The following is a 19,625-nucleotide window of genomic DNA, read 5'->3' on the forward strand; positions in this document are numbered from 1 at the left end:
GATGTATCCATGTGATCCTCAACACGTCAAATATCTTCCTTCACCTTGACAAGCTCTGTTCACCCTCCCTCGTCTTCGTTACGCCCTCTCAATTGCATCTATAATGGAGAGGACCTATAGGAAGAAGTGAGAAGAAAGGGAAGGCCCCTGAATAATTATGGCCTAGGTAATTTTCATTCAGAGCCTTCTCCTTTTTATACTAAGCAGGTATTTTTCATACATCATCCGACATATATCTTCCAACATCCAAAAGACCATTTCTGTATGACCCTATAGGCCCATATATCTTTTGGGTTCAATCATTTTCATGAACTTGGCATTGCAGTCAAAATAATAAATATTTAGACTTATATGATCAGAAAGTTATAGGTGATGAACCCGAATATGGATAAATATATTATTTCATCAACATTATTGCATAAATAAGTCATTATAAAATTTCCCTTAATGAGTAATGGTAATTAAAAGTTAAATCCATAAGGAGCAATTAATGAGAGATTAAATTTTAATTCAAATACATTATAAAATAATTTTTTAGTGATTTTATATATTTTTTATTTTAACTATTTTCTAATGAGGACATCAGCAAAATGAACAAAACTAGTCAAAAATATTTTAAATAAATGAAATAAATATTTATGTTGTTTTCAATAAGTTCTACTCATTTATTATGATGTTTACAAATTTTGGTATTTTTTTGGCCAAGAAACAAATTTTAAGGACAAGTAGAACCTTAGGCCACCCTTCCCGTATAAAAAATTGGCGTAGAAATGAGTAATGGACAAAAAATGTTTTAACTTTACTAGAGGAGGAATTTTTTTAGTGTCGTTTGATGCATTCGAAAGTGCAAAGTCTAGAATATTCCTTGGACTGTTTACCTAGAGAAAATGGTGAGAAAATTCAAATCAAACATTCAGGATATCACACGAACCTTGTTCTCACTTCTCCTAAGAGCCAATTGGTGTTGTTTCTCTAAGAATATTTATTGTCCTTGAACTCTCCTTTCCACACTCTTGTGGAAAAAGAATGTATCAAATAAATCTGATGTAATAGGTCTCCAAAAACAAGGTGGGAGTGGAAACCAAAGATGAGATACAAAGAGAGGGGAAAAGAGATTAAATAAAAGTACCCTAACTCTCCCAGCCATTGGATTTAATTCTAAGGGTTTGGAGGGCTAGGATTACTTGATTTTCAACCTGGATACACATTCCCTCCTTCCTAGAATTGAAAGCAGGTCTTTCCTATTCAAATTGTGGATTAGCTCCACAATTTGAATTGAAAACAGGTCTTGCCTTTAGTTAACCCGATTCTTAAGGAGGGTTGAATGGGCTTCTAAAGTGGGCTTCTTGTGAGTTGGGTCTGTTCTTATTATCAATTAGATGGCTTAGATTTCTAATTTCATCCTACTTTAATTTTAAATTCACCATTTTATTTATCTATGTCCTGTTTTTCAAATAAAACTCCAAGGAGATGTGAGAAATCCACTTGACTTTAATGAGTCAAGTGGATTTTTTAAAAATCAATAAAATATATAAAAATAGAGCATTGGAAAATAAACCAAAATTTTTGCATTTTTTCCATAAATGGTGAATAATGCTAGTGAAAATATAAAAATATGTGGTAAAAAAGAAGTATAGAATCATAACTTTTTATCTCATTTGATGTTATCAGTTGGCCATAGTCAAAGTAAAATCATTTTGTCAACAAGACATCATTGGTGTCTCAAGAATAAGGGCCATTTACGCAACCATCATATGAATCCACCTAGCTGAATTTATATAATACCATTCATGGATTCATATAGATCAATTCAATAAACTCTTTTTGCTAAAGATCACCAACTATATATCTTTATTATCTACACTATATGTAAAGTGGGGGGTTTTTCTTGGTCTTTGCAGGTGAATATCCTCTCCTTTATCTATTGGCCCGCATCAACCTATGGATTATGAAATCTAAATACATCATCTAATTATGGGTTATTATGGCATCCTGATTTAGGATTCATAATGATACTTTTTTAAAGTGATTAGCTGCACTAATCATATATACAAATTGTGATTGGTTGCCACTCGATCCAACCAAGTGGTGACATATGCTGGATTAGGTGTATCTATCATCAAAAAATATTTTAAAATTTTGGTTTAAATAAAATATATGTCATAAATACGTAAAATATAAATTTTGACATAGAACTAATTTTTTCCTATCTATAATGTCAGAAAATTCACAAAGAGATATTTTTACTTAGAAAAGGAAATTCTGCAAGCATATGATGTGAGAGAATTCATAAAAAAGAGTAATATTAAATCCAAAAATTTCAGATTATATGTTAAAAAATAGAATGAATCATTTTAGGCTTCATAGCAAGTGTATATAAGTATTTAATGCAAAAAAACATGTGAATCATATTGTAATTAACCTAATTAACATGCTATCACAACTCATGTGTTGCGTAGTAAATGTTTTGACGAGGTTGAATGAATCCAATATTACGTAATCTATAAGATGGATATACTAAAATAATTAGTAATGTCAATGATGAACAAATATTATGGCACATAAGAGGATAACAAGTAGACGTAGTTTACAAAAAGTTAATAAATATAAAATGGAGAATGCCCTAATCAAAATATGCCCAGTTTTTGGAGATATAGAAGAACTCCGACTAAAATGGTTATTTTCAGGTTTTGGATGAAGCAATAACATATAAAATAATTTCCTTGTGGCATAAATGGATTACAGGTTGAACCATCAAGAGAATATATTAAACAGTGATTTTTAGTCAAAATATATTTTTAACATTGTAATCTTTTTATGGTTTTTTAATTTTTATGGATTTTAGATTTTTAAATAATTAAATTCAATTAAAGATAAGAAACCTTGGAAAACCTAATTTAAATATGAATTTAAATATTTCAATTTCATGTCAAATAGTTTATGTTTAATTTAAATAATCTTTACAGTTTTTCCTGCGTAAAGAAAAATAAACTAGTTATAAATGTCTTCCGTTTGTTTGATTCTGTTGAATTCAATGACTCGGTGAAGTTGTCTCAACAATGACCAAGCCACCTGGTTATGTAATATGTGGATGGTACGTAAGGGCATCGGTGCTATTTGTAGTGGGATAAATAGTATGTGGCAGAATCTAGATGATGGAAACCTCTAGATCCTGATTATTTTCAGAAATGATATATCCATAAAAGTTTGAGAACAGGTGATGAACTGTAAAGAGGCCAGAAACTTGTTATCACAGAAGTTAGGGGGAAGGTGGTGATTTTCTTCCTTCTTCTTTAACTTAACCCATATGGCTTGAAATTTACTCAATTTGATACTCTCTAGAGAAAATGGATTCAAGAAAAAATGGTTTACTAGGCTGCCAACAAAGAATTGAAACACAAATCAGGGATGGAATACAAAAAGGAGAAACAAAAATGTAAATAGAAGAGCAGTAATGTGCCCTTGGATTTGATTCTATGAAATTCAAGGGATGAGATGTCTTGTACAAAGTCTTGATCAATTATCTCATCCATTATCCAGTTGGGAAGAAGAATTCAAAATCAAATTACAAATTAAGTCCACAAAACTTAATTCGCTTGGATTGGCCTTCAAAGTGGTTTTAATTAGAGTCATAACTTCATTTTCAATGTTACACATTTTTTCTGGTCCTCATCATGGCTCAGGCTTCTCTTTATCTCTCATTTGCATCCAAAACTTAATATATTATTGATATAAATCCTATAGTCAAATAAAATATTAAGAGAATAAGAATAATAACCCACTTAGTCCCATGAACCAATTCATTTGAAAAATTAGGACTTAATAGGTAATTCATAAATTTCTGTTTTTAACCTATACATACTATATAATATGTACATAGTAATAAAGAGTCCCCACCTAATGGGAAATGATTCAATGAACATAATCATACATAATCATCACTATTTCTGATATTATCATTTGGTTGGTAGGATAGACTAACCGTCCAAAATGGATTTGATTAACAAAAATGAAACATATTGAAACATATTTAACCCAAATCATCAGATGACAATATTACCTTGTCTAGAGTTGATTTTACAATCAGTGGCTTCATTGGATGAGTCTCTTCAAGTCATTCATGTCTGGCTCCTAGACATATCCCTGTGATCTTTTGACTATCATATATCTTTGTTGTTCCGTCAAACAATAATACTTGAAATCATAGAGGATCCCCTCACTATCAAATATTGTTAAAAGGAAGGCTTTTGAGAGATGAAGATAATAAAATGTGTGAGTGACCATTTATGGTTTGCATGGGTACCTGAAATAGGTGCCCCTCATTGTCTCTATGTATTTTCATAAAAGTCCCTAAAACTATATATATTCATCAATGTACCAAAATATTGTGCGTGTTGTTAGTCTAAGTGGTTCAGGTATGACATACAGAGGGGACTAGGTTCTTCAAATTTTATTCACTATTATCTAATTCAGTAAGTGAAATATGTTCTACCTATCTAGGGAATGGGACATAGGATAGGGTAGACTCAGCTATTATTTGGACAGCTCAAGCTACTGCTTATTGTTTTGGGGGGGTATCCATCCTAAGGTGATTAGGAGCCCTATCCAACTTTGTGTGAATGGCCCCAAGAAAAACACTCGAAAATAAGGGGTAACAAGTATACCAAGAGAATAAAAGGTTAGGTTAGAGTTGACATCCTCAACCCCTAAAGTATTACATGGTACAATAATGCTTTGCCCCCTTCAACTCAGCCCAAAAAGCCTTCACCTAGTTGACCCCCAAAGTCTTCTAGTATCCACTTAAACTGTGCATATTTTTTCAATCCAAATACACACATATATGCAAGTAAGTTCAACCATATAGATTTTAAAGAATATTAAGAGAGGCAAGTTAGGACTAGTGTTTGAGTTAGCGATTGAAAATTAGAGGATAGTGCGGAAGATAAAAGTAATTAATTTTGTAGTAGAGTAAGAGAAGTGAAAAAGTAATAATAATGAAGGTAGTATTGTGGAAAAAGTAGTGAAATTAGAGAGAAGTTAAGATCATGTGTAATCATAAGTAATAGTAGAGAGTGGTAGTTAATAGAATTATTTTATTTTTATTAAGATGTAATAAGGATAATAACGAGATATGGGAACAAGAAATATAATGATAAAAAGATATGTTTACTTAATTTTATATAGCTCATTGGAGAAAAATACATAATCAATGTAAGATATGAATTTAGGATTAATATAAATGAAGAGAAAAGTTTTTATTTAATTTTATAATAATTTAAGAAATCAAAGGGATATATAGGGAGAATAATATAAGATAATAAGTTGAATGAAGTTAATTAATAGGTTAGTATTTATACTATTAAATGGTTTCAACTAGCTTATAATAAAAGAATCCCGCTAATATAAGCATATTTTTTATAAATGGCTTTTAAGTTTTTTTATGGTGAAAAATAGATAACCTAAGGAAAAAACTGAGTGACATTATTTATGCCCTTTCATGTTCGTCATAATGCCTTAGAGAGGCTAATCTACTAAAAACTAGACTCAAACTTCAATTTCACCATGTATTGAGATAAAACCGCAGATCTAAGCTAAGATTGAAATGTAAATGTCTATATAGCATATCCAAAATGTCACGAGAAGTTCCCTAATTTGGGTAGTGTTGGGTTGTGGGACCTTGATATGGATGAAAGCTAAGAACGATTTACATTGAAAAACAGAAATCGAATTGGAACGATATCAACAAAATGATGAATTAAATCAAATGGGCACAATCCCATTTGTGATTTCTTAGACCCTCAAGTCGTGTTGAGCTGTTCATGTGTGTACACTCTAGACATATCCACGCGATCCTCGGTACATCAAATCTCTGTCACCATGAAAAGACTCTAGACATGCCCATGATCATGTGGATACATTTATAGGCTGCACACATAAGCAACTCAACACGACTCACTTGTCAATCCAAGAAATCATAAATGCAATTTGTGTCCAGGTGATTTTCTTCATCATTTGTTGATGTCATTTTGATTACGTTTTGTCTTCAACTACAAAGCATTCCAGGCTTTCATCCAAATCAAGGCCATAGAACCCAACACCCATTGGCTCTATTCTACGTTACCTGCTAAGTGGGCCTTAGGGCCTACTTTGATGGGCCCATGTGTGATAGTGCCTTGCGCTAGTTGGTGCCTGTCGGTCTCTGGTGGGCTTGAGCACTCTGCCCTTGCCAGCCTTGCGAGGTCGAGAGCATGCAGCTGGTGTGGGTAGTGCTGCACCTAGGAACTAGTTCGGCCACAAGCACAACCCCTTTTTATTATTTCTTTTCCGCTTCTCTCTGTCTTCCCTCTTATTTCTTTCTTTCTTTAAATTTCCCTTCAGCCCCTCAAAATTGGAAATACCACATTTCATAGAAGATTTTGCATAAAAATAACTCATTAAAATTAATACTTTTAGAACATAGTTTCTATGAGTTGTATGTATGTATATATGCATACTTATGCATGTATGTAATGTATGTATGGATGTATTTGTATATTTACATTTTCTTAATGTGTGTATGTTTAAGTAGATCTTTTTTTATTGATTTGATCCACTGATGAGACGTTTACTGGCTATAAGGTGACCTGTTCATATTCTGATTCCAGAAACGGAGATACTAAGGATCTGGTAATGACGATTGTGCTATTCCCCCTTAATTAAGTTTGATCTTTACTTTTCACCATTTTTCAATAGGATCAGGAGCATGTTGACGAAGTGTTAATCAGGAAGTTGGTTAACTATTCTGATCCCGCTGTTGTGATCTAAATCAACCAAGTTTTAGTTGCGGTTATATTTGATTATTTACTTGATCGATGTGCTTACTGATAAGCCAAAAATAGGGGTAAAAACTATGCAATTTTTAGCCCTTGTCGTGGATTTTGGCTTATGCAATAACATTTATAAGAACTCCACTTAAGACGTATAGTGATAAGTACGAGTGTCGTCCAAGGGAAGCTAGTAAGGAATTCGATTTGGTGATTATTGGTCGTTTCACTCTGATTAAACTGAATTTGATCTTCAATGAGGATCAAGTCACCCTAATTAGATGAGAATTTAGAAAGGGGGTAGAAGAGTTGAGATGAATAGAAGAAATATGGAGCTCTAAATTGGCTTCTTTTATCCTAATAAAAGGATCCAAGAGGTCAATTAGAGAGGTTAAAAGGGAATTTTAAATTTGAGTTTGGTTTATTTTTGCAACTTTGATAATTCAAAACTGAAATTGGGGTAATTTAATCTCCTAAGAATTAAAATTAATCTTTTTAGAGTTTTTCTTTCGAATGCAGCTTATGCTTAGTTGAATCCCTCGAATTCTCCTCTCAATCCTAATCAGGGCTTGTACATGCCGCTCAAGCCAAGCGATTTAGAATTTCAGATCAAAACCAAGAAGAAGAGACAAGAAATTGAACTAATCTCATTCAAAATGCACAAATCCAAATACAATCAAGGAAAAAGTACCGGATAACTTGATCCAGGGTGGGACTCCTCTCTGTCTTTCAGCTGTGATAGAGAACCATCAAGAATGAGCCCCTCCTCTCGAAATTCAGCTTTTATACCTAGGTCACATGGTGAAAATCACCATTTTACCCCCGTTTAGTAATTAATTTTTATCTATCAATGTAGGCTAGATCTGAATGATCCAACCATGCAGATAGAAAGAGGGGATCAAGACGAGCAAATCCATAAAAAAATCATCTCAATCGGACATCAGGATCAAAAGTTATTAATAAATCAATTTTAAACCAATTTAGTCCATTGGATTTAAAATTGATTTATTTATTAATACACGCAATGACGTGTGGCCTTCCCATTGGCTGCGGCGTTTCAACTCCTTTGGCGTGCACTCTCTCATCGCGCCACGTACCCCTGACGAGAGAGTAAAAAAACAATTAAATTTTCGTTAGTGCGCATTTTGCGTACGTTTTGATACGCACGCACACGTGCGTTTTTTCGTTCCTTTGCCTACTTGTGTGTCGCCACGTCACCGCCCATGCACGCGCATTGTATCGCGCCGAGCGGTGAACTTACCTCCTGCCACATACACATGTGCGATCGCCGTTGGATTTTTATCCAACGGCTAAAGTTGCGCCACGTCGACAAGGCGGGAGGCTCTTTGCGTTTTTTTTCAAGAAAGCCCTTAATAAAACAAGCAATTGTAAACGAACGCCGCCCAAAAATATTCGTGTATATGCCCTTTCGGCACTCTCTCTCCTCCGATTTTCTCTAAAATTAATAATGCAATTGCAAATAAACCCTGAATGATTTTAAATTGGATCTTTACACCTGCCGTGGCGACCGAGAGCTGTTTTCAGGGTCTTTTTGCAAAGAAACGTTGCAAAACGGCCCCGAAAAGTCTAGAAATTGCATAAATACATTTTTTTCTCTTATAAATATGCACTTTTTAATAGAATAAATGCATTTATTCTTGAAATAAATCCCAGAAAATTCCTAAAAATTTGTAAAAAATTCTAGAAAATTCTAGAAAATTCCCTGATTAATTCCCATGTTGATAAATGTTGAAATAAACTTTTTAATGTGTCATTTTCATCCAAAAATATTTATTTCGAGCTTCAATAAATCCTTACAAATTCATATAATTAACAGAAAATTAGGGAAAAATCAGAAATTACTTGGAAGCATTATTTTCGTGTAAATATATGATAACAACCCAATTTTAAGCCTTTTAAATGCATAAATCATGCTAATAACATGAAATAAAGACCGAAATTAGGGTGTTATCACTTACCTATTTTTGATATTTGATTTATTGATATTAAATAATTGGGGATCGTTCCTATCTAATTATTCTGCACTTTACGTTTTGAAGTTGATGTTGTTTCAATTATATTTCGGTCTTCCACTATGAATCATTTTAAGCTTTCATCCAGATAAACGCCCAAGAACCCGCTGCCTATGCTGCCTATTGCATGCTAAGTGGACCGAGGGCCTACTTTGACGGGCCCATGTGTGATAATGCCTTGCGCCAGTTGCCGATTGTCTTCAGTGTTTGCAAGCCTTGGGTGGACTTGAGCACTTGACGAAGCAAATATGGGGTGATAACTTTTGTCATTGTTATTATTTTCTCTTCAGTTAAATAAAAATTTTAATTTGTAATCTTACTCAGGAATGTAAAGTTGTGAGTAAGGTCTTCACCACAGGGATTGGGTCTTAGAGTTGAAATTTAGTAAAGTGTTGGGGACTAGAGAGAAGAAATTTTATAATGAAAATACTAATTAGGAATTGCATGTGATCATTAATATTTGAATAGTATATAGGGAAGTGTTTATGAATTTTTAGACAAAGATTAAGAGAGATTTAATGCATTTCACTAGAACTTTCCACATTATTGATAAACAAACACCACTAATTGTTTGTTATAATGTGTAGGAGAGATGAAGAAAGAATTTGTGAGTAATTTTATAAAAGAAGTTCCATCGAAAGATTTTAGATAGACCTCAGATTTTATAGATAGGTAGTGGAGGTATGTTAGTGATTTTAGGAATTTTTATGGAATTTTTAGGTCTATTTGTAGTAGAAAATTAAGAGTCAAATATTGAAAACAAAGTGTTTGATAAAATGCCTAAAAGAAGAAATTGGATTTATACATATTTTTATAAGGAACGAGAGTGATTGTTACGTTATTTTTATCTAGGAACTATGTTGGATAGGAACGAGAGTGATTGTTACAGTATTTTTATCTTATATTTTAATGATTTTTAATTGGGTTGAAAATATTTAAAATCGTTTTTAAGAGATCGTTTTAAAGAATTTGGACGAAAGTGTTTGTTGAAATGCCTAAACGAGGTTTTTATCTTTCAGCTCGAAATCTAATTATTTCAATTTTGAGAAATGGATTGAGGATGATTCCTCAATCCTTTCTTATATTAGATGATATGTCAACTAGAAATAAATCAAATCGGATTTTCTTATTGGATTCCGGCTGCATCATCCTTCATGTAAGCGTTCTTGAATGTCTCCTTCTTACACTCTTTTCCCTCGTCAATCACCCTCCACGTCACGGCTCTGTCACTGTCGTTGATTGAGAGACCCGAGAGAAACGAGAAGAAGACAGAGGATCTTCACCTCCGTCATTTTTTATTTCAAATAGGCAACTCAAATTCGGCAACAAAAGATCGCTTTTCAGGCAATTTTGAAAGTATTTTATAGGTCAGGAATGGTCCAGTGACCTTCCTGACCGATATGGGACATTCCCGCCATCGTCTACGGCTACGAATAGGCGGACACCGCCTTTTCGTCGTCATAATAACTGCTCAAAGACAGCGGCGGAAAGAGGGGTAGGTCCGAATTGCCCCTAGACTGTTGGATCCATGCCTTGATGGTTCAACGGTTACGATTTAATCGTAGGGTGGACCCTCTTTAGTTCCGGTGGACCCTGCTCCTACAACGACGCCATGTCAACGCCGATTGTCAACGTGCATGCGTCTGATTTGTCCACGACAGCGCTCCCTGCTGAGCTGTCGCCTGAAAATAGAAGGAAAATAAAAAAAAGAATTAGAAGCTGATCTTGGGCCGTTTGATCTTCAAAAAGAAGATTGACAATCAATATTATATCGTCATCTTAAGAAAATTGCGAACCAATATGGGCTTCGGGCTGGGCTGGCTTGAAGCCCCATCTGGTTTGTTTCAAGTTTTCTTAAGATCGCGACTCGATGGGCCACAATCACATTCTTGCCCATCTGTGGCCCAGGCCGATCCTCTGAAAAGCTGTCTGTTATAACAATCCCATATTGCTATTTTTAGAAAACACAAGCAGTATATAAATTCCGAAATTCATAACGATACGAAATAAAATGTCATACACGGACTTACCTTAAGCGCGATTCTATATACCTGTTGGACCTCTTTGAGGGGCCGCGGATTGGCTGTGGCTGCAGTGTGCCGCGTGTGTGGCGTTGGCTGCAGGTGGCGACCGAGGTCGCGGCCCTGCATGCGGTCCTTGGGGCCTCACCTCTTTTTTATGTAATATTTTTATTCTTTTTTCTTCTTATTTCCTTTCTACTTAATCAACGAGTTTCATAATATTTTTTAGTCATGAAAAAATTCATTCAAAATAGGACATTTTACATAGTGAATGAATAATTGCATAAAATTGGAATTTAACATAAAAATGCTTCGTCATTTCATTATATGACTTCATAAACACTTAAAAAATGTTGATTTGCAAGCATGATTTGTGGTACATCAGCACTACGCTCGCCATCCACTAGTCAACTATCGCACTTTGCGCTTGCCAACTTGCAGTTGGTGTGGGCGGTGCTGCACCTTGCAAATAGTTGGGCCACAAGCATAACTCATTATTTATTATTCTTTCTCTTTCTTTTTATTTTATTTCTTTAAATTTGACTCCAGGCCTGCAAAATTTAAAATAACACATTTGAGAAAAGATTTTGCATGAAAATAACTCATTAAAACAAATATTTCAAAATATGTTTCCATTGAGATGTATTATGTGTGTGTCTATGTGTAAGTATGCATGTATAGATGTATTTATGCATATGTGTAAGTATATATACTATGTATATATTGATTTATGTAAATGTACATCATTTTTTAGAAAAAGATTTTGCACGAAAAATAACTCATTAAAAATAATATTTTAAAATATTTTTTCACTGAGATGTATATATGTGTGTATGTGCGTGTATATGTGCACGTATGCATATGTGTAAGTATATATATTATGTATGTATTAATTTATGTAAATGTATATCATTTTTTAGAAAAATATTTTGCATGAAAATAACTCATTAAAAATAATATTTTAAAATATTTTTTCATTGAGATGTATGTATGTGCGTATGTGCATGTATATGTGTAACTTACACATATACACTTTGTAAGTATGCATGTATGTGTGTATATGTGTAAGTGTATATATATTATGTATATATTAATTTATGTAAATGTACATCATTTTTGATTGATTTGATTTACTGATGAGACGTTTAGCGGTTACAAGGCGACCTGTTCATATTCTCATTCAAGAAACGGTGATACTGAGGATCAGGTAATGATGCGACGTCGAGCGGCAAATCTCGTCTGATCTTCAATTTTCACCATTTAAAAATAAGATCAGGAACTTTTGACGAAGCGTTGATCAGTAGGTAGGAAAACTATTCTGTTCCCGCTGTTTGTGATCTGAATCAACCAAGTTTTAGTTTCGATTAGGTTCAACTTTTTACTTGATCGATGTGCTTAACTGTTCTCGATATTTGATTTATTGATAGTGAATAACAGGGGATCGTTCCTATCTAATTAGTCTGCTCTCTACTTTTCGAAAAGGATAGGTTCTTTGTTTACAGATGTTTGTGATCTATGTCATCGAAGATTTTGATGCGATTACGTTTTCATTGATACATGATCGACGTGCATAACTGTTTTCAAGTTTTGATTTATTGTTATTGAGCGACAATGCGTTGCCTAGAAGAACAGGGGATCGTTGCGTTCAAATTACTCATCGATCCAATTTTCGAAAAATATTTCCGACATCAGTTATCACGTCGGAGTTCGAACTTTGCAGATTCTTGACGGATCACCTCCATTTCAAAACGTTTCTTCGGCTAACCACTGCGTTTTTTCCCCTTTTTTTTAGGAGATGTTGAATCGTTGAGGCCATGTCTTACGTTCCCCCTCACAAACGACAAACGGTGGATTTCGTCAAGCCGTCTCGTCCCCCAGAATCGGTGCAATCACAATTTAGGAAAAAATTGAACATCAATCCATCATCTTCGAAGATCGAAGCCGATGGCATAGTTTATGCCAGAGATTTTTTTCGAAAATGGTGGCCATTTTCTGTCAAGGACGATGATCCAGAACTGGGATCATGGTGCCTTGAGAGTGCTTCATTGGCATTTCTGGAGCATGACATCAGATCAAAACCTTTTGTTCTGGCCAGATTAAATCCATCTCCAGGTCCTCTTTAAATTTCTTTTTGGTGTTCTAAGATTTTGCTTTCTTTTCTTGCTAATGTTTAGTGGTTGAGTCGATTTGAAACTCATGATTCATTTATATTTGACGATTTCTAGCAGTTGAAGGAGCTCTAGAACAGGCTCGAAGCAACCCGTGGGATTCAATCGCAGATAAATTGATGCCAGACTTGGTTTCTTCATTGGAATCTCTACGAACTGAGATCAAATCCCAAGATATTGTTTTCTCTCCCGCGCTTGTTACTCGAGTGGGGAAAGTCATCTTTATGCAGTATGCGATTTCGGTGTTTGAACATCATTCTTCACTCTCATTATATTTATATAGTTCACCTCTTGATGTAAAGGTTTAGTAGAAGATATTATATTCAAGAAATTTCAACTTATTTATTTTTTTTCGATCCTTTACTCCTCTTTTCCAGGGTTCGTTCTTCGTTTCCTGAAACCTTAAAACTGCCAGACTTTCATAGACTCCAGAAAGTATTTCACACCAGTTTGCCCCCACTTTTTCTGGAAGAAGTTAGTCAAGAGGCTATTCCTAAAGTTGGGTTTCTATTTTCCAAGGAAAAGACGCAATATCTTATTAAGGTTAGTTCTTTCAGCTCACTTGGGATAGCGCAGATTGATGCTATGAAGTTAGGGTTGAAGCTTAATTTTTAAGCTTAACTTTTTCTCAATTGTTGGATTAATTTTCTATATTTTGTGGGTTTCATGCCAGATAATTGACAAATTGCAAAACAAGATATACATGTGCAAGTGTGTCGTTGCGGAAGACTCTGATAAACTGAAACTGCATAAGGTCTGTCCTTATATTTTTCTTAAACTGAAACTGCATAAGGTCTGTCCTTATATTTTTCTAACGAGCGCTTTGAATCATTTTTGGGAAATTTTTTCCTTTTACTTCTGTCTTCTGAATAAGTCCCAACCATTTTAATTTTACATTATATTGTCTTTTTTGGAAGAAAAGAGGGAAGATCACTCGAGAAAGTTTATTAATCTGATAATATATTGATTTTAATATTCTTCTGCAGGTCCACTCAGATCTCATGAGGCACATGGTTCAAAATGTGTCATGCCTAGATAGGGATCTGGATCTGCGGGTCATGCTTACTAGGAAACAGAATCATACCGACATACCGGTAATCCTATCATACTTTCATTTCTCGATTTTATGTAATTTTTTTTAACTAAATGCACTGACAAGTTAACTGATGCCAGGATGAAGTTAAAGAAGGTTTGTGCAGGTTAGTGGAGGCCGCGATTTTTGATGAGGGCACGAAGGGAGGTTTGAAATGGCAGTTGGGAAAGGAAACATTTAATGACAGATTTGTTGTGGTGGGATCGTGGGATACGAGGCAGAGGAAGTATAAAATTGGTTCTTTCTTGACTCTCTATCTCAGAAGAGCTAGCCGATTTGATTACGTCTCCGACAAGGGCATTGTCTCCCATGAACTTACCATCAAGATGAATGAAGCAAAGCGATGGCTTGCAGTGAGTAGTAAATAATTTGAATATAAATGGGAGAATCTTAACTGTTCTGGTTTCATGTGCTTGTTTCTCTTTAAAAACCTTGTTCAAAGTTAATCAGAAGTTAGATTTGGAGCATGTTACTACCCATTTTCAAGTGACAGGAAGTTTATCTTAAGAAATCCTTCAATTTATGTAGATTTATTCGATTTACTTTCCTCTGAAGCGCTCATCTCCTTTTACTCTTTTGAGTTAAACGTTTTTTTTTCTCGACCGAGTTAAAAATTAAGCTGAATGGATTTTGTTTCCAAGAAATCTAATGCTCTTTTATTCTGGAAGGTGCAATGGTCGCAATAAAATTTAAAACAATTTTGAAACTATTTTCTTCATAAAAAATAACTTCGAAACTCTCCTCTGATGGATTTATTTTCTGAAACCCTTGTTTGAAAGTAACCATTCTTCAGGTTACGCGCACGCTAATTCATTATTTCTTAAGAGAAGTAGTATTTTTTATCACCAACTTGAAATTTAAGTTCTGATATATTCTAATTTTCTGCAACATTCAAAGTTTCGTCGGACATTACATGGTAGGTATTTTTATCTTTTTTGGAAGCAAAAGCTTGTTAAAAGTTTATTATTAATCAGGTTATAAGTATCTCTCTATATTCAAGTATTTTAAAGAAGTACCTTATCTTAAAATCATATTAAATTAGGATATTTATTTTCTTTTATTTTTTTCAGGAAGATTCCATCGATGAGGACTCTATTTCTAAGACGCTCCGAGAGGCAATAAAAATAACATGGGAGAACTTCCTCGACTGCAGTCATCCACTGAAGTAAATATATTTTCTGAAAGGTTACTCTGGTGATATTTTTCAGCATGAAGCACTGAATAGATTTCCATGCCAAGACCTCAATTTTGTAAGGCTGTTGTTTTGTCATTGAAATCCTTTATTTTTGGGTAATGTAGCTCCATTCTATGCTCTTCAGTTTGATGGGGTTTTCATTTATGCCTGTTACGGGGAATTTTAGTCTTCCTTCCCGAATGAAAGTCAGCATCATATTTCTCATCACCTTTGGATCACAAACTATTTTTCTCTCTATATATATACATATATATATGTAGAGAGAGAGAGGAGAGAGGAGAAAGAGAGAGGGCTTTTGATTCTGTAGTTTCTTTTCTGTTCTCTTTAGTTATGACTGCATTTACAGATCTCATATCTAGGTCACTTGCAACGATGTTCTTTTTCTTATTTGTTTCACTCTAGAGAAAGCGCGAGCCTTGATTTGTTGGGGTTATGTAGTTTCATTTATGTGCACCTAAGTAGACTGCATTTATATGATCTTATGAGTTCTGTTTGCTGCCAAGTTGAGGATATGTAGGTTGTTTCTCCTACATCTCAACGTGGAGATGACATTTGACAATCATTCCTTTATCAAAGATAACATTCCTACATTATTCTCAATGAGCATAATGTCCTTTATATAAAGAAGTATAAAATACACAGGGACGGGGCACCCATTGCAAGCACACAAGCCAGCTAGAATTGAGAGCCCCCCTTTCTCCACTCTAATCTCTTCTCCCCTCAACTAAGCAGAGTGTCTTCAAGGTGAGAAGATCTTGTAGATTTTCAAGGAGAGTCAAAGAAGAAGAGGTGGAGATCCAAGAACAACGTGATCCCTGGATTCTTCTTCAGGCTGAGCATGTAAACGGCTTCAGAACAATCTCAAAGTGAGCAGGTCAAGGGTGGAACAAGTTCCCCATAAGCTGCGTATGATTTATGATTGGATATCTGTTTTTAAACAATTATCACTTCCACATCCATGGAAAAACTTGTTTTCCATGATTGAACCAAGGCTATGAGCCCAACACTATCTACCTAGCTAGCCTACAATGTAATAAATTCTTTAAGCACCCAAAAAATTGACAAGTGACCAAGTCATGTATCTGGTTCATTATTGATTGTGTTATTAACTTGCCGTAAGAATGCCTAGGTGGCTAGTTAGGAAGCCAAACAACTAGTTGGATAGGAAGCATACCAATAGAGGTAAAGTATTGATCAACTTGGAAGGTGATCCGACCAACTAGCTTCTTGTTTGTTTCCTGACAGGCTACTCAGTTAGTTGGCAACCTAGCTGATTAGGATGCTTTGCTTGCTTGGCCAGAGGCCAGGTTATTAATCAGCTAGCTTCCCGACTGGATTTCTGACTTACCAATTGGCTGCCTAGACTTTAATGATCTAATTTGTTGGCTTGCCTAGCTTTTGTTCATGATTGTCGTTAGGATCTCCAGTAAAACAAAACCTTAAAGAAGCTGGTTACCAGACTCTTAGTCGTACAAGAACTGAAAATATCCACCTAATTCAAAAAATCTCATATTCACAAGAAAGCCCTTATATTTATTGTAATTAGAATAATTAATTCAAGGATAATAAAAAGTTTCACATATATATACAAAGAGTAAACTAAAAATGGGAATACAAAATTATGCCCCAAAAAGTATAGATAGATAATGAATAAAGAAATATAAAACTTGAAGAACTGTAAAGTTTCTTGGAAATGGTAAGAGGATCAAACAAACAAGCATTGTTAATGGTCCAAACTAACTATAAGAATGTCCAAGGCTCCAAACGGGTCTAGTAGTCCTATCTATCACTATGGATACCACAAAAATCATTGCCTTTTATTATTCTTTACATGTGAATTTATGTGAATATGATTATACATGTATTATCACGATTAAATGATTATTTTGGAAGGATATTCTGAGTTTTTTAGGGTTTTTGATGTGTTAATGGAATTTGAAGACATCAAATTCATAAAGATGCAAATTTTTAAATGAGAATATATTTTAATAATCAAATAAATTTTTAATTGGATTTTACATTTTGAACAAACAGCAGCAACACTAGATAGAGATAGTACGAGAGATGTGTTGGGGTGGAACGGGTTCCCCTCAACTGTTTATGGTTCCATTTTTTATCAATTTTGGCCCAAGAGATCAGATCGCCCATTTTTATCAATTTTTTGCCCAAGTTATTGGATGCCTAATAAGACTAAAAATGTGTGTAAATATGTCAGTGATTTGACGTTTAGACTTATACAATAAAATTTATAAATACCCTTAATCACTAAATATAGAATATAGAGCAAGCAAGGGGTCGAACCACAGGGAGACAGCAAGCAAAAATTTTATCCAATTTTTAATGAATTAATTAAAGGATAAATTCATTTTGCAATTAATAAACCTTAATCATACTTATTCATGTTTTTTTAATTAATCAAAATCAAGTAAAAACTTAATTTGATTTTAAATATTTCGGTCAGAAAGCTCAAGATAGAATTATTTCAATTATAAGATCAGATTAATTCGGATTATTAATTTTCCAATTATTATAAATTTTAAAACAATTTTTATGAACTAAAATTGGGAATTTAATAATCAAGAAAAGGATTTTGAAATTGGAGTTCAAGATGGACGAATTTATGGCTGAAATTTTCTTTTTAGGGTTTTTATATATTGAATCAAATTTTCAAATAATAAACTTTGAAATCTAGAGAGAGAAAATAGACGATTTAACCCAGAGAGAGAAATTGAAGAATGTGGGGAAAATGTGAAATCCGACCCTAAATTAAAAATCTAAAATTGCAGAATTATTCCAATTCTATTTAAAACTAAAGATTAACAATCAGATCTTGAATCAGACTCAAAATGCAATGCTAATTTCATTAAAAACAACTTCTAGGGCATGTACATTTCGCCCATGCCAAGGCATTTTAGAATCTCTCCAGAAGAAGTGTAAAATATAAATCAAAACTTATAAATTTAAGTGCAGAATCAAGAACTCTCGACTTCCAAAGCAACTCCTGTGTCCTTCTTGGCCAAATCCTTAGGGAGAACTTCAAAAAGTGAATTCCATCCTTTTCTAGACCTCTATTTAAAGACCCAACCGTAGAGATTGTGGAGGGGGAAAAGACAAACATGCCCTCCAAATTTCAGCCTCATTGGACGGCTAGATCTCAAGATATAGCCGTTTTACTGAGGATTAATCCTAGCCTTGGATTAATTTATCTCTCCTCCAATGAGTTAGGAAATGGCGCTTCCTGATTGGCTGCCACATTTTTTCTTCGTTTTCCCCATTCTTGGATCGCGATCTGACACGTCGTTGTCCACGTCCGCCGCACGCAATTATTGGAGAATGACCGCTCTCTTTAAACGGCTTAGAGGATGCCACGTCGCCTTTTCTTTTTATTTTTTCTATAAAATAGGCAGAAAATGACAAGTTTAGCCGCAATTTTTGACACATGCATTGTCGATTCCGCGTGCATTTAATGCACGTGGCGAATCGATGCCGCATGCATGTTGAATCACATGTGTCAGTTAGCGCGTGCATTAAATGCACGTGCTAACGAACTAAGAATAACTATAAATGCACGCGGAAAATCGATCTCCGCGTGCATATATTTCACAAAAATTAAAGCATACCTTTTCTTTGTCGCCTTCTGCGCCACGTCGTAAATGCTTGTAGGCTAATGATTGGCTCGTTATGGCATTGCGATTTGCGATGGCACAATGAGCCAATAATGCTCTTTTTTTTCTCTCTTAATTATTTTAATAATATGCATCATTCATTGGCCTGAATTTCGGGCGAATGACATGGATGCCACTTAATATATATATATATATATAAATATGTTAAAAATGCTTTCTAAAATGTCATATAAATAAAATATGTATTATTTAAATAAGAAAAAATTATTTCTTGGCTAAATATTGGTCAGAAAATTATATAAAAATATGGAATGAAAGCCCTTTCCAACCTTTAGCCAAGTAATTAAGGCCCTGTAAAAAATATTTCTTCAATGAAATGAGGTTAAATACCATGTAAAAAATGATTAAAAATTAGAAATAATAGTAAAATCAAAGTGTAAGTCATTTATCTCCATTTTTATATGATAACATGCAAATATGGTCATTAAAACACATAAATATAATGTAAAATTCATCAATTACTAATGTTAATTTTCAAGTTATCATACCCCCTCAACTGTTGAAGGTTCCATTTTTATAAATTTTTGCCCCAAGAGATCAGATTCCTGCCCCAAACCTAATCCATGATGGCGATCAATCAGTCATTGATTATCAATGATATGATCAAAGCTTGATCAACATTTCCA

The 19,625-nt window shown here is 34.1% G+C and overlaps 1 protein-coding gene across 6 annotated transcripts; it reads left to right on the forward strand.

The window, feature by feature from the left end:
• The first annotated feature begins 11,935 nt into the window (after positions 1-11,935).
• On the forward strand, positions 11,936-16,403 carry LOC144711327 (uncharacterized). Of its 6 annotated transcripts, XR_013583525.1 has the most exons (9): positions 12,004-12,161; positions 12,650-12,969; positions 13,083-13,254; positions 13,403-13,568; positions 13,699-13,818; positions 14,012-14,119; positions 14,199-14,471; positions 15,189-15,368; positions 15,956-16,403. XR_013583525.1 is itself a non-coding variant. In XM_078585280.1 (8 exons), the coding sequence occupies exons 2-8, from the start codon at positions 12,672-12,674 to the stop codon at positions 15,285-15,287; spliced, it is 1,236 nt and encodes a 411-aa protein (XP_078441406.1). In that variant the 5' UTR covers positions 11,936-12,064; positions 12,650-12,671; the 3' UTR covers positions 15,288-15,440. The 6 variants fall into 6 exon arrangements, 5 of the variants coding, with proteins under 5 accessions (XP_078441406.1, XP_078441403.1, XP_078441408.1 ...); XM_078585280.1 differs by lacking the exon at positions 15,956-16,403 and having other exon boundaries at positions 11,936-12,064; positions 15,189-15,440; XM_078585277.1 differs by lacking the exon at positions 15,956-16,403 and having other exon boundaries at positions 15,189-15,440.
• Positions 16,404-19,625: the final 3,222 nt, after the last annotated feature.

The sequence above is a fragment of the Wolffia australiana genome, chromosome 13, assembly GCF_029677425.1.
Source record: "Wolffia australiana isolate 7733 chromosome 13, ASM2967742v1".
NCBI classification, from domain to species: Eukaryota; Viridiplantae; Streptophyta; class Magnoliopsida; order Alismatales; family Araceae; genus Wolffia; species Wolffia australiana.

Bases quoted from the DNA above. Each gene is read 5' to 3' on its own strand.
- LOC144711327 (XM_078585280.1), top strand. From the start codon at position 12,672: ATGTCTTACGTTCCCCCTCACAAACGACAAACGGTGGATTTCGTCAAG. The intron at 13,255-13,402 runs GTATGCGATTTC...CCTCTTTTCCAG, and splicing joins GGGAAAGTCATCTTTATGCA to GGTTCGTTCTTCGTTTCCTG. The intron at 13,819-14,011 runs GTCTGTCCTTAT...ATTCTTCTGCAG, and splicing joins TTAAACTGAAACTGCATAAG to GTCCACTCAGATCTCATGAG.